The sequence below is a fragment of the Schistosoma mansoni genome, chromosome 1 (assembly GCF_000237925.1).
Source record: "Schistosoma mansoni strain Puerto Rico chromosome 1, complete genome".
In the NCBI taxonomy this organism is placed as follows: domain Eukaryota; kingdom Metazoa; phylum Platyhelminthes; class Trematoda; order Strigeidida; family Schistosomatidae; genus Schistosoma; species Schistosoma mansoni.
The window spans coordinates 5,914,488-5,930,452 of record NC_031495.1 but is presented as its reverse complement, the minus strand read 5'-3'; the positions used below and the strand labels follow the sequence as shown (position 1 = coordinate 5,930,452).

General features: G+C 34.1%; 1 protein-coding gene across 1 annotated transcript in view; it reads right to left on the bottom strand.

Annotated features, from left to right (window-relative positions):
• Smp_003980 (family C2 unassigned peptidase (C02 family)) overlaps positions 1–15,965 on the bottom strand; it is a gene marked incomplete at its 5' end in the record, with an annotated part of 54,501 nt that overhangs the window by 15,953 nt on the left and 22,583 nt on the right. Inside the window, 4 exons of the mRNA XM_018793075.1 lie at positions 2,473–2,690; positions 4,675–4,829; positions 7,444–7,628; positions 9,258–9,430. Coding sequence (XP_018647624.1) covers positions 2,473–2,690; positions 4,675–4,829; positions 7,444–7,628; positions 9,258–9,430 — 731 coding nt within the window. The remainder of the gene's footprint in view (positions 1–2,472; positions 2,691–4,674; positions 4,830–7,443; positions 7,629–9,257; positions 9,431–15,965) is intronic.

The following is a 15,965-nucleotide window of genomic DNA, read 5'->3' as shown; positions in this document are numbered from 1 at the left end:
ACACTTGAAAACAACAAAGAATAATAGTTGCAGGAGAATACAGTACGGCAAATGATATAACTTGTACATCTTCAACCAAATTCAGGAATTCGAAGATATTTGTTTGTACAATCATTTCATGACTAAAGAGTTGAAACAAAACTTGACATAAACTGTGTATATATGTGAAAAACACTGAAAATATCGTCATTACAGATCAAAGATATTCTGAAAAGTTTTCACTTTCTATCTAGAGTTAGTGTTGAGAATGTTAAGTACACAAGTATGATCAAAACTTAATGATTAAACGGTCTTAATTGAAAAAGTGCAACATCTTCATATAGGGAAAACTGTATGCCTAACAAAAAACGATACAGCTGATTAATGATTGGTTAATAACTAGTGTTATATTTATCTCGACCCTTTAAAGCTGACCGAATTCTATCGGTCAAGCTGCGAAATGCTCACTAAAATGAATGACTAGACATCATAGGTACTATGTTGAGATGCTAAGGAGTTGGATGTAGTTGGTGGACAGGATATTCTGGATTTAGAGTACGGGTTAGTTGAGACTTATTAGCAAGACATTTACCTAAAATGTTGAGGGGACAGGTATTCATTGTGTAATTCTAAATCACATCATTCAGCTTTCCAGTCTAAAAGGTTACCATTAACATATTCGGGACAGAACTGATAGTAACATAATTGATTCTTTTTAGTAACTTCAGTTGACAAACTGAATTGTAGGCGTAACTTAACTAACACATTTCTTACAGCTCAACCGATAAAAATAGCGTCTACAAATATTTAAATAACTGTCCTCTCGAATAAAGGCACTGAACCCAAGAAAATTTAAAGCAGAAATTGTATTTTTAAATTTTACACACCACATTTTTCATTGAGACTACTTTTAAGTTAAAGTTACTTACCTAAGAACTAACATACCTCTGAAATCTAACGATATTTATGATAATTGTTGATTTTTATCAGAATGGGGATTTATGGAGATTGTAGTAATTTTAATAGTTGAATTTATGAGTCGATCTCAGCTAGACCACCACTGAAGATCTGGAAGCACTGGACGACCGTTTCGTCTCAGTATAGGACTGAAAGTCCTGGGTTTGAGTCCCACGTGAGGGATTATGGACGTGCACTGCTGAGGAGTCCCAAACCGGACGAAATGATCTTCCAGTGCTCCCATGTTTTCATGAACTCAACTATTAAAATTGTGAATTTATGAAATGGGTAATTTTAATAACTCACAATGGTAATTATACTCATGTTAAAAAGAAGCAATAAAACTGATAAAATTTCGAACGTCAACTGTGGCTGAAGAAAACAAGTTAACCTATACTCATACACAAAAGTGCTATTTGTATAATAAACTGTTGTCATAACTACCATAAAATACTTTTTAGGAGTGCATTTTTGTATTGTTTGTTTAAATCTTCCCATTGATGTTTAGGATTGCAATACATTAGTCCTTTATTGGCATATGTGCATCCTAAGCGGATTGGCTCGGTATTGCCTTAAGTCACTAACGTTACAAGCAAAGATGGATGTTGGCTTGCAGTGAAATTCAGGACGTGTTTCGTCCTATTTTAGACCCGTCAGTTGGACGTACCTAAATCCAAGTTGATGTTCATTCCGGACTCGAGCCCAGTGCTGTTAGCTTCAAACGCCATCACGTTATCAACCGAGTTCAGATAGCCTCTGTTTATGTGGAGAAACTGAAACAATCATTCATCATGGTACTATAAACGTCATCAGTTTGAACAATATAGAAACAAAAATAATTAGAATAACCACTGTTGAGGAGTTTTAAACTATTTAGTGCTTCTAGGTTTTCAATGTTTGTCTAACTAAGATCAATCTGTGATATCGGCTATGAAATTCAAGACTTTATTTATTTGAATACATAAACATTGGTACAAAGGGACACCAAATACATATGCACTACACAATAACAATGAGGGCAGTAGTAGTTATCATTGAATTGTGTGAGGGCTATGATACAGCCCGAGTGCCCAAACCGAAACAGGTAGTTTTCTTAGAGGGTCGCACCACGAGCCATTGATCCACAGGTCTAATCCAAAAGGGAGTGGAGCAACGTTAGGAGATTCAGTACCATGATAGTCAGTGACCAACAATAGGTTCATACGCCATTCGTCCCCTCAGGATCCTGGAGCCCATGTACACCATTGGTTTGAAATTAGGGTTTTCCAATTCCTTTACGTGGATCCTTCATATCCAGCAACATGGCTAAGGCGTCAGGCATTCGCTTTTCGACCTCTCGATTTCGAAAAAAACAGTAATGTTGCGAAAAAACAGTGAGTAGAACTTTCCTGTCAGTGGCTGTTTACGCGTGGCCATGTGAGAGCATTTCAAGAGAGAGAGCTGACTTTCCCCACCCTTGGCCGTATCAACGCATTTGGGGGCAATTCAAGAACTTCAAAAAAACCCAATATAGTGAAAAACGCAATTCTATCTTACTTCGAACCACATGCGCGTTCAGAGAATATACGCAGCATAAATTTAGCTTCTTCATTTGGATTAAATGTACACGGGATAATCACATAGTGACCTGGTTTTAGTTTATGTCGACCACAAACTTCACGCATATTAATAAATACCGGTGATCGAGCTACAGATGAATTAATCATGAAAAACCTCCGATCTAATAGTCGATTGTTTGGAGCTGATGGAGGCATCTTTAAAAATGATAAATAGAAAGATCAGCAGGTATGAAAGAATCATAAGAAATAACCATGCAAAATGATCAAGTTAGTAGTTGTTTCCAATATATATATATATATATATATATATATATATATATATATATATATATATATATATATATATATATATCAGAGGCCGCTCCTTCTTTCCCTGATCATCTCCTTTGGTGTAGACAGAAAGGTAGTAATGTTAGCGCTCAAAATATACCTCTTTACTCAAAGCTGTATACATAAAAGTGTAATTTTTGGCGGGATAAAGACTGGGTTAGAGCATGTTCCGTGCAGAATTGTGGTGGGGCACACTGATTGGCTGTATCTTGACCAGTCAGAACTAGGGTAGACTCTGGAATATTGTTATGTAAAAACTACAAAAATACTAACGTTTCTCTTATCGTGATTCTTACTTCCATCTATTATTGATAATATAATTACATTTCTGTTCAACTGTGTTCTGATTTGGGGACTTGTCGAGTGAATTAGTGCCCGAGATTACCAAACAATAAGAGTAGCTGGGTTGTAATAAGAGAAATTATAACAGTATTTGATGAGTCAATTATATTAAGAATTTGCAGTTATTGTAAGCAATCTTGGAATCTGGAATTTCAAAGTTTATTATGATCAGTTTAAAGTCAAATTTTTTTCTATAAATTCATTAAATCGAAGGATATTCAAATACGAATGAAATGTTTAGCAAGTATAGTAGTGCTTTCTAATAAGACTACATAAAGACTAGCATGGTGGTCAAAATGCATGATTGTAGACTTTTTAAGAAACTACTATTGCTAATGGTATTTGTTCATTTCAATCATTTCCTATTGATCTAGTTACTTTTGTGCATTCGATCACACTACTTACTAATATCGAGTAAATTATGTTATTGTCGATCATATTTGAAATGTCTTCTTCATTCTTCGACATTCAATTTATTCATATTTGTGGTTTTAATCTCTTAGTTTATCTTCGTCTATTGGTGCTGACTAGACACATCTTTTCATCTGTTACTTGGTATGCATAGATATCATTCCATTTTGTTGGCTGACACTCATACAAATCAGTGGCTCAGTCACTCAGCTTATCTCATATCTTTTTAAAAATCGTCCTTATATAACTGTTCCTGAGACCACTTCCTTTACGAATGTACATTAGGGCGTGTAAGCAATATGGATAACATCACAAATTGTGGTTTATGAAATGCGTGACTTATCCTGTGACTAATAATAGTATGGTTTTATAGATGAATCTCTTATTTTGATTGTGACTTTAAAATTTAAGCAACTCTCAATAAATAGAATTATGTTGCTGTGTTAAATTAACGAGTATGGGATATTTAAAATGAAACAGTATTTGCAGAACCCTTCTTCAGTGACGGAAATTAAATAATTTCAACTGCATGTCCACCAGTCTGACATGAGTTTTTGCAGAGAAATAATCCAAAATATAAAGATACAAAAACAAGTGGTATTTCTGAAGACAGTCATAGGGATTGATATTTTTAGTATTTAGTAATTGCGTTGCATTTAGCCCAGCACTTTTGACCGATATTTCATTTATTTGTTATGTGTGAATGTTGTATGTCGGAGTGCAATTTTGTCTATTTCATTTCAAGCTGCTAGCGCTATTTGTAATTGTATGCTATGGGGATGATAGTTTAGCATAACCAATATTTTGAATATGGTGGATGTTAGGGATTCAGATGAAATCTGTACCGACAATCACATACTAGTATGAAGTATTCACTTAATAAACGAACGAAAAAAATGACTGAGTGTTAGATACAACATCCTTATTGGACAATAAAGACGTTGATGATATCTCTACTCGGAATCCTATCTTTCTAATGGCATAAGTCTATATAGCTACTGTGTTATCGTTTGATCATTATAAGTTATTTTCAAAGCTACAACAATGATTACTTTTGGAACATGATTCTTACAGCAGTAATTGGATAAATTCTTACCCGAAATACAGAATAACCAATCACATGAGGTTCAACGTGTTTTTCTCTTAATCCCTTCTGCATCAAACCAACTACAAGAGTGCCATAACCATCTTCATCTGACTCATCTGGATCCACAACTTCAACATGAAATTGTGGATTCATGTAAAATGTATCTACAAAAGCAACGTAATGAAAGTTAACAGAAGGAGAAAAAAATGTTTTTACATAAAAATCATACTATTGACAGTAGTATAAATATTTCTACAAAAATTCATTGTTCACCGGTTTGCTAAAGAATATCATTGCTTAGTAATTGACCGCCATTTGGAAAAAAATATGTATATACATAAAATAAACTTAAAAGCTTTACACAAATCATACAAAGGTTTAAAACAACATATAACCTGAGAACCAAAACTAAATCGGATGATTGTAAGAAAATCAATCTGTGACAAAGTATTTAAAAATCAAAGGCTAAATATCAGCCGAAGGCAAACAATTTTCATTAACATAACCACAATACATTTTAGGTATTACACATTATTCAAATATAAGTTAAAACCCGTTAGTATTCGACAGTAACATTGATTATAATTATTAAGATAAGCTGATTTAAAAAATTACACTTAAGTTGTATAATATGGAATATAATATTTAGAAATATAAACATAAAAACGAAGAATATTCTGTTAGATGAATTCTGGTCTTCAGGTTCTATACTGATATGCTCCTCCTATGTGGACAGATATAATTAGTATGTAACAGCAATCAGAAGTGGAATACATGCCAGGAGAAGATTCAATTGAAGAGAACAGAAAGGTAAACAGGGAGCAATTGTAATAACAATAAAATTGAAAGAATTATGAAGCATTTAAAAGACAACTGATGGAAGATGCGAAGATTATGTATTTAATGTATAGTTTTCACATTTTACGAAAGCACTCTGTAATTTTGCATTAAACAATAAATCAGTTATCTCCACCTGCGTTCTCATTCACTATAGTACAGTTCTATATTCAAATTAATAATCCAAAACGTGACCAGATATAAGGCAAACATATCGTTTAAAATTATGACATGTGAATATGGGATTGTTTGTAAGCATATTAACTTGCTCGAATGAACACTGTATATTTAAGGTGGCCCATTATTTTGATACCAATTAGATCGGATGGTGTTGTCGACGGGTTCACTACTTTTGTGGCCCTTACCTGTCTACAATTGGATAGGACGAGTGATTGCCATTGAAATATAAAAATCGCCAATCCTCGCATATAATTATCGACTTAAATCGTGTTAATGAATAACGGAATTAAATAAGTCAAACATGAGAATGGATTTTGAGTACGCGCACTCAGTATAAACGTTGATCGGAAAGCGAAGCAAGACAGAACGACACGCAGTGAAGCAGGCGAGTGAGCCAATTTTATTTAATCAAGTGTTAATCGATATTTATAGTCAGACAAAAATAAGTTACAGACATTTGAAGAATAGGATAAGATGTGCACACATATAATCTCATATAAAAACAATCAAGATTGATATGCGAATAATTAGCAAGGCCGAAATGTGACTCAAGAAGGATGAATAAAACGGCTTGTCTGGAAGACAGAATAAGCTACGTGGGCTTAACATAGCAACCGACACTACAATTGAAGTCATTTCAATAAATATTTTGTCTTATTTTACGCTATAAATTTATGCGATGTATTTTGTCTTAAACACGATTACTTTTGTGATTGATAATTTGAAAAGAATTCACTGAACAGAGGATACTCCGCAAAAGAATTAAGACGATTTAGCGAAGAAAATTTTTATTTCCGATTATATCATTTACTCAAGATGTACAATCCTATTTATCGCTAATTTACAAATAAAATAGTCTATTGAAAGATAGACGACTACATCTGATCAAATCGAGAATTGAAGAAATGTAATGAGATAAAATCAAGTATGTAAAAGACAACTGTCCGTCTGACGAGTATGAGAAGAGAGGAGAATAAATTAAAAAACATGGAGGTGATAATAATGAGTAATTAAAAATTAGGAAGATTAAAAACATTAGAAGGCTGTATTAACAATTAAGTGACCGTTTATGAAAATTATTTTTCTGGTTAGCGCTTTCTAGCGAGTTAGTTTTTCTACGGGATGGGGTCGCTAACCCCATGCCCAACACTCCTCCTTTACCCGGGCTTGGGACAGGCAGTAACTCTAAAAGAGCTACAGGATGAATAACAACTGGAAAGGATTGCCCAGGACAGGGTTGAATGGATAATTCTGGTGTGCGGTCTATGCTCCTCCACGAAGGGTGACAGGCGTAAGTAAGTAATGAAAATTAAGCGTTAGGGCTATGGAACAGTGATGGCTTGCACGAGACTCTTTTTTTAATATAGAGCTTAGGTTTAAAAAGACAGATTGTTAATGTTTCCGCAATGAATAAGTTATTAATTTGTACTCCTTTCGAACCAAATCGCCTGACTGCATAGATGATTTTGAAGGACTTGTCAGGTGTGTCCATATGATCATAATTCACAAAATGTTTTGAAATTGAACTGTTGATTGATTTACATTCACCTTTCAAAAGTTACGCCGGATAATATTCGGAGATACGTTTAGAAAGCAATCGCTTTGTGCGGCCTATGTAACCTGCTCCTCAAGAGTAAGTGAATATTTTTCGTTCTTATATCTGTGTTTCTAAATATAAAGGGAATCCTTTAAGCGATCAAACACATAATATAGATTAAAATGTAAGTATTTGATTATTATAAGTATTTATCACATACTTACTGGGGAAATTTGTACAACCTCCAGCAGTTGAATTACGCAACCATTCACCTTCTTCACATACCATTTCCCATTGACGTTTATTACAACGACGGTTGGCAGGACCTGGACTATAAGCTATGGATTCTGGTCCAAGATGACATAACTCAAGACGTGAGAAATAATGTACAAAATCATCGAAAGACATCCTTAAAGAGAAATAAGAACGTACTTCCATTTTTAAAAAAGAAAAAACACGTTTATCAAGTTACAGAAAGAGGGAAGGATATTCCTTCAACACATAACTACTACCATATTTGAAATATTGTTACTGTGAACACAACAGATAGTTAGTCAGCTAAAACGTAGGACTAAACACATATATGCAACGCTCCAAGTTGCCACATCTCATTAGCACAGCAAGATGAACAACAAATTCATAACAGTTACTTCAGTGGCAGTAGTATATAAAAAAAAGATTGCATATAAGAATATGATACAAGGAGAAACAATTAGTTCGTAAAAAGAAAGGTATACAGTAATTTTAATCTCACAGTTTAAGGGAAGACAAAGAGTGTATACAACTACGCCATTGTGATCGATTCTGAGCCAAGTCACAGCAGATAATTCTTGCTTGTATTTTAAAAAATACATTCAGTCAGTCACAACGTAGAACTTCGTACGTACGTACATCAGTTCGAGTTGCCATACCACATTAACACAGAGATGCAGTTGTCGATTCAAATCCCATAGTGGTAGAAGTAGTAAGAGTATAAACAGCAATCCGAAAGATTACGGTTTGAAGATGTTATTCAAGGAGTATAATACAATGAAATAAATTTGAAAAGAGAAAAAGATAGGGACATGAAGAATTCAGAGGATTAGAATTTGGTAGAACACAAAGAGTGGATGCACCTTCGCCATTGCAAACGATTTTGAGCCATGTCATTCAACGTCTCTAACCATCGATTGCTATCATCTCGTGGATCCCAACCAGGTAGACTACACCTACCAACATGGCTCAGTCCAATTGTAGGTGACTTCATGGATTTGTGCCACGTTTTGGTCTGGCCGCCTCTAGCTTTCTTCCAACCTACTCCTACACCATAAAACATTGCACGTCGGGGCAGTCGGTGGTTGGGCATATGTATCAAGTATCCTAGCCATCTCAACTGATGAAGTTTCACTACTTCGTCAATCGATTTGGCATTCTTGCCTAGTACCCGTTTCCTAACAACTGCGTTACTCACTCAGGGTATACGAACAATGCTTCGAAGACACCTATGATCGAATACTAGTAGCCTAGGAATATCCTCTACTCTTACCGGCCATGTTTCACTGCTTTAAAAATACAAATTACTAGTTAACACCTTTGTAAAACAAACATCTTTTCCTATCAAAAGTCTTAGCTTTTTTAAAGAAAAGAAGGAATTAGGAAACATCTTTTAACAATCTAGACATAATATTACAATTTCATTTAGTTTGTAGTGAACTGTTGAAAATTGTTCCATAAACCGTGTAGCACAGCAGTATATTTGGGTATTTTTAAAAATAAATGGATTGTGGCCAAAGATATAATTTAGAAACTGACTGTTAGGCTTAATCTTCGAATATCGTATCAGTTAAAATCATGATCTTGTATACAACATTCACTCACTGAATGAGCAGAAAAATACTAAGAATCGCACATATATTGAGCAATGAGGTAGATACACTTCGAATTCATGAACATGTATCCTATCCATTAGACAATTTTATCGAAATTAAAAGTAAAATTTCCCCGTACTATTGACAAAAAATTATTCGGACATTTCGTTAGTAAAAACAAGAATATTTACCAAAATTCACCATCTTCATCAAAAGTGAGACCAATTCGTTTTCGTTCATCAGGTGGAATATTTCTCCATTCTCTAGATTGATCACTCCAAGGACCTGACCATTCACTTTCATTACCCCATGGATTACGTAGACGGATTAGACGAATACTTTGAGATCCATAATTAGTATGAACCTTAAATGAAAATTCATCAAGAATTATTAAAGTTCAATAATGTGAAATACACCTTTACATTTTGTCTTTGTTAAAAATGAAATAGATCAGAAAGGGTTTTGTGGAGATTTCAATATTTTCATAGTTGAAATCATGGGTCAATTGAAGCTAGACCACCAAGGAAAACCTGGGAGCACTGGACGGTCGTTTCGTCCTATTATGGAACTCTTCAGTAGTGCACATCCACGATCCTGCACTCGCGATATTCGAACCCAGGACCTATCAGTCTCGCGCCAGAGTACTTAACCGATAGACCACTGAGCCGGCATCCAACGGTGTTAATGTCTAACTTCAACCAATCCACGATGTTTGAGCAACCGTTTACCAATTGTCTTCAGTGAGTTGATATCTTTACAACAGACTTGGTTGAACTCCACTGTTCACTGCTTCCCACTAGAACTCAAGGAAATATCCCTTGAAGTCAGTCACTAGTGAGCATATGATTATAGATCAGAAGCGGTCTTGTGGAGATTTCAGTATTTTCATAGTTGAAATCATGAGTGAAATAAAGTGATGAGTATTTTCTCAATAGAAAAGTAGATAATTACTTATGATCGTGGTATAATTCATCTAATCTAATTCATATACGTATCGTTTATATGAAACTGACATGCAAACTAATTCGATTAATATATATGTTTTCCTATGTTGTATATAATACAGTAGTTAGTGAGTTGTTAGCGCTAACATTAAAGGAGCTAAGTACAAATATACATTTATACTTAAAGGTTCGAACAAACACCTAAAATTAATTAGTTCTGTTAAAAAAAGTAAAATAACAATTAAGCAATGATAAGAGACTGTTTAACAAAATACACCACAATCATGTTGGGATGATCTTGAAAATTTGGTGATGGTCAGACATAGAATGTATTTTGGCAGAAGATCGATAGGAAACGAACAGGAATGAAGCGCAATTGGTAGGAAAATGCATAAACAATGTAATTAGAGAAGATGGATTGATATTAACAGAAAGAACAGTGAAGATTGAGACAATTGATTATTATTTTGCAAATTAACATTTTGCTGTATGGTTATCAGAATTTAGTGAGATAGTCTGTAATTTGTGCTTAAATACATTCGATTGTCCCCAACTAGTGTTTTGTTCACTACAATACGATAGATACACTACCACTCAATTATCTGGCAATTCAATTAAGAACCAAATACAAATTAAAACGAGAATTCAGGAACACAATATAGACAAGTCAGTAAATGAAATCAGTGTTATAATATGAAATAATTGTTTATATTTAGTCTAGCTGGGACTATCCGTCTTCAATAATTAACCAATCCATGGAGCAATTTGATTCGGCCTATTAAAAAAGTGCTAAACATTTTATGTATAAAATTTCCCAAAAATATTAACTAACAGAATTAACGCTTAAACTGTAGTTTTCTGCAATTTGTCATAATTCCTAATTCACGAGAATTTTCCTTTCCTTTTCAAGCCAAAAACTCCGCCTGTAGCTCTTCTAGAGTTACTACCGGTCCCAAGCCAGGGTAAAGGAGGGGGGGGCGTGGGGGTTAGCGACCCCATCCCGTAGAAAAACTAACTCGTTCAAAAAACGCTAACCAGAAAAAAATTCAAACCATTTAAGTTTCAAGTAAAAAAACAACATAGAAATAATTTTTTCTTCCAACTTAATGATATCATACTTTTGTCATAATGTAATACCACTAATTAGTGATTAGTATAAGTAGTGTTATGGTTAGTCACAACAATAATGATAATAATAACGGAAATAGTATGTGAAATCATACATGAAACTAGAGAATAACAGCATAAAATAAGTAAATTCCAGCTTTAAACTCATTAATGCACTAAAATTCAATAAACCTGAATAGTGAATGCAAAGATTATTGTCAATAATATGATTCTAAGTAGTATGTACTTTATAGTAATGAATAGTACAATAGAAGAATGTGGTACATTGAATGAAATCATATGTTGTATCATTTTAATAATGGCCTCAAAAATGTAAAAATGATATAATTAGTTAAGAAAATTAATGATAAAATTTTTTTCTTAAATAACCAGTTATTAATGTAAGAAATTATAAATAGAAGTATTTATAGCGAACCTATTTTATGAATGTTTCAACCTCTCTGGAAGACCTGGAAACATTCACGTACCTGGGAAGCATCGTTGATAAACAAGGAGGATCGGATGCAGATGTAAAGGCGAGGATTGGCAAAGCAAGAACAGCATTCCTACAACTGAAGAATATATGGGACTCTAAACAACTATCAACTAAATTCAAAGTAAGAATCCTCAATACGAACGTCAAGATCGTCCAACTGTATGGAGCTGAAACGTGGAGAACTACTATATCCATCGTCAAGAAAGCAAAAGTATTTATAAACAGTTGTTTACGCAAAATACTCAACATTCACTGGCCGGATACTATCAGCAACAGCCTTCTGTGGGAGAGGACAAACCAGCTTCCAGCTGAAGAGGAAATTAAGAAAAGACGTTGGAAGTGGATAGGACATACATTACGGAAATCACCAAACTGCATCATGAGGCAAGCGCTAACTTGGAATCCTGAAGGAAAGCGGAAAAGAGGAAGGCTAAAAAAACATTACGCCGGGAAATAGAAGCAGATATGAAAAGGATGAATAACAACTGGAAAGAATTGCCCAAGACAGAGTTGGATGGAGAATGCTGGTGAGCGGCCTATGCTCCTCCACGAGGGGTAACAGACGTAAGTACTTTATGAATCATAAAAAAGAGAAGAAAATGAGATATCAATGTATCATTCCAAGTTGTTATATCATATCAATGTAGTTAGATGAAATTATCAAGAAAAATGTTGGAGTAATAATAGAAGTAACAGTACTGATGACAGTATGAAAGATTAGGTTATAGATAATATGATTCAAGAGAAAGGAATCAATTGATGAAATAGGGAAATATACAATAAGTTTAAACAATAGGATCTGAAGCAAGACAAAAATATTGAATGAAATTGAAACATTGCAACTGATTCTCAACTACGTTATCGAACGTTTCCAACCTTCATTATAAAAATAAATAAAACACGATAGAGATGATTTCCTCTTGTTTATTTTAAGAGGAAATACAAAAAAGTTTACTAACTAGCTTTCATCTTATGAAGAACCTTGTCGAAGGTGTTTTTCAAGGCAAATGAAAAACGTTTATACTGCTACTATACAGTGGAAATGACATGAAAATTACGCAAAATGTGTACAGCTTAAGGATGTAAACTCTATCGGAAATATATTTCATAAGGGATTAGTATGTTTGATCCCATTTGTTCAAGGTAAACTCTTAAAATCAATGATGTCATTACGGGATAAAATAATTAGGACCATTGCGTTGTTTAAATGGTGGGAGCACAGAGGCTTTCGTTACATGGATACATGACATCCCTTTGGTAGTTTTTCAATGAGTTGCCGTATAGTTTTTGTGAAAAATATGAGTAATTTTAACTCTAAGTAACATAAGTTAAACGGGATGAGTTAATTAAGCGAAATATTTAAAAAGGCGGGTAAATTCAGTGACTGTGTAGCTCGTGATAAATGTTAGTCTCGTCGGTGTAGTAACGTTTTGATTCGGTAAGAAATGTTAAATAATGTGTACTTTTCGATGAACTTCTTTATTTTACCATTCTTTCATTTTATATAAGTTCCTACTAGCATATCAGAGTGCCAAACTCTGAGATAGTAATGTAAGAAATAACACTGATCCACGAGATGTTTGATAAAAATAAAGTATATTTCGATATATGGCTGATAAAGAGTTGAAAGAATCAAGGGAAAGATATCGAGAGTAATGACTACAAATCATTTCATAAGGACAATCGACCAGTCTATACAACAGTTTCATACTTACGAAATTCGAGAAAGCGACTATCAGGAATGTTGGGGAATCCAAAAATACCTTCTAGTCCTCTCTAAAAACCCAGAAAAAGCTAGGATATACTTTACCTGACCAGCAATAAATAACAGCTCCACAGAAACATCGGGTAAATGAAGACAAGTTCCATAAAACCAAGGTTACATGGAACTCTACAAATACACACGATTTTCTGTACATAACTTAAGTAAAGCTCTTAATCATATTTCATGCCTTTTCTCTATTGTTCGAGTTGAAGTGTAGTAGTCGGGAGTAATAGGAAGCCGGTTTTAAGCATTTCAGTAGCCGACCTGTCAAGATATATGTACAATTTGAAGTGTATTGTCAGCTGCGTTAAAATCTGCAGTCTAATTTTAGTCACAATGCTCAACTAATTAGGCAAAGTAGGATGGCAAGAGTTGGTAAAAAGTTGTATTGTCAGAGAGTAAGTGAAAAAGTACATAAGTCATCTATATTTATACTAATAAACTGATTCAGATAGGAATATATGAGCGATGACCTTGATAAAATGAACAATTCTCCTAATTACAACTGACTATTAGTTAATGTGTCATCTAAAAAAATTACCTCTATAAGGTATTTAATAAGCTACAGGTTGGTAAGAACAAAGTGAAAATGACCCTCTATGAATACAATGACACATAATATATTCACTCATTCGTTTAATAATGTATACAAATATAGTGCTCGAATCATTGTCTTATCACATCAATCCTTGATCTGTTGAGGTTATCTCGCATCGTTTGTAAAATGTCTTTATGGCGTTATAAAGGATCTTGAAAGGGACTGATAAAACTCCAAATAGATGAATTCCTGATTCAGAAAACTAATTATCGACACTGACAAATGAATCAACAATAAAAACGCATTGTATATATTCATAATTTATTATAATCTTTTAATAGTAGATTCCTAATTTAGCATATCAAAATATATGCCAACTCGTTAGTCGGATGTCACAAAAGTTTCAAGGTCACTAGTTTCGGCATAATTCAATAGAGCACTCTTGTTACAATTTTTTTTATTTAAAACAGTTTTACAAAATACCCTACTAATAATTGCTCTATATTACAATCAGATCATTTCTAACGTATATTGAAAGGGTTGTATTACAGAACCAAAACGTGGCACGAATCCATGAAGTCACCTACAATTGGACTGAGCCATGCTGGTAGGTGTAGTCTACCTGGTTGAGATTCACGAGATGATAGCAATCGATGGTTAGAGACGTTGAATGACATGGCTCAAAATCGTTTGCAATGGCGAAGGTGCATCCACTCTTTGTGTTCTACCAAATTCTAATCCTCTGAATTCTTCATGTCCCTATCTTTTTCTCTTTTCAAATTTATTTCATTGTATTATACTCCTTGAATAACATCTTCAAACCGTAATCTTTCCGATTACTGCTTATACTCTTACTAAGTCTACCAATATGGGATTTGAATCGACAACTGCAACTCTGTGCCAATGTGATATGGCAACTCGAACTGATGTACGTACGTACGAAGTTCTATGTTGTGACTGACTGACTGTAATACAGAGGTTTCAATAACAAACATCAATATAATGAACTATTTGAAATGAAAAGTTTTTTTTAATAATAAAAGCATAAGTGAACCAACCACCTATCGGTTAACAAAATAAGGAAATGTCTACGTCAAGTAACCATGATACATTGAACATTAAATCTTTCTTTTAAGAAAAACAACCTCCTTGTCAATATCTCGAAGGAAGGCTGTGTTATAAACGCATGTATGCCGTCGCCAATTGTTATAAACGTAGAGAGAGAGAGAGAGGATGCTGGTTATAACTTTAGGGGTTTCTGGTTATAACAGTCCTTTTACTTCTTACACGTATGTGGGACGTTAATTTATCTTAGACGAATATCTACACTAGATTCCCACCCAGTGTCTATTCTACAGGACTTCAACAGAACTCAGATCAAGAACACAATATTAGCCTGACTATAACGTCAATATATTTCACACCAAAACCCGACACATGGAACAGTCAATAAGTCTCAATAAGTCCATACATAATAAGGATAGGGAAATATATATATAACACATAACACCTGTCATCCCCTCTAATGTCTGACTCATCGAGACAACCAATCATTGACATTCTCGCCCACACATCACCTCCCTCGCGAAGTTCGATCGTATGATTTCACTTTGGGGTCTATTTGAAAAAATTTCGTTTGTTTCCGTTTCCTGAATGACCTTCGTCTAACTTCTGATTCTAGATCATTTTTTCTCATTTCAACTTGTGGTGGTGGTGGTGGAATATCAAACGTATCACATAATACTTCCATTGGTAATGGTTTGAGTTTAGATGACTCATAAACACATTTTCTATCTCGCAGTTGATTTACATGTCTAATAATTAGTGTATTTTCGACCATCACTTCATATAATACTGTACCACATCGTTTTTTTATAAACCCAAAAATCCATTTTGGCTTGCCAGGCCGGAAATCCCGTGCATAAACTGAGTCACCTACTTTGAATTCTCGAATTTTCAGGCAATTCCCTTTGTTATTTTTTTGTAGTCCACTGATTCTGTCTTTCGGGTTCAAAACATCAAAAAATGTTCTAATCGGTCGGCCAAACA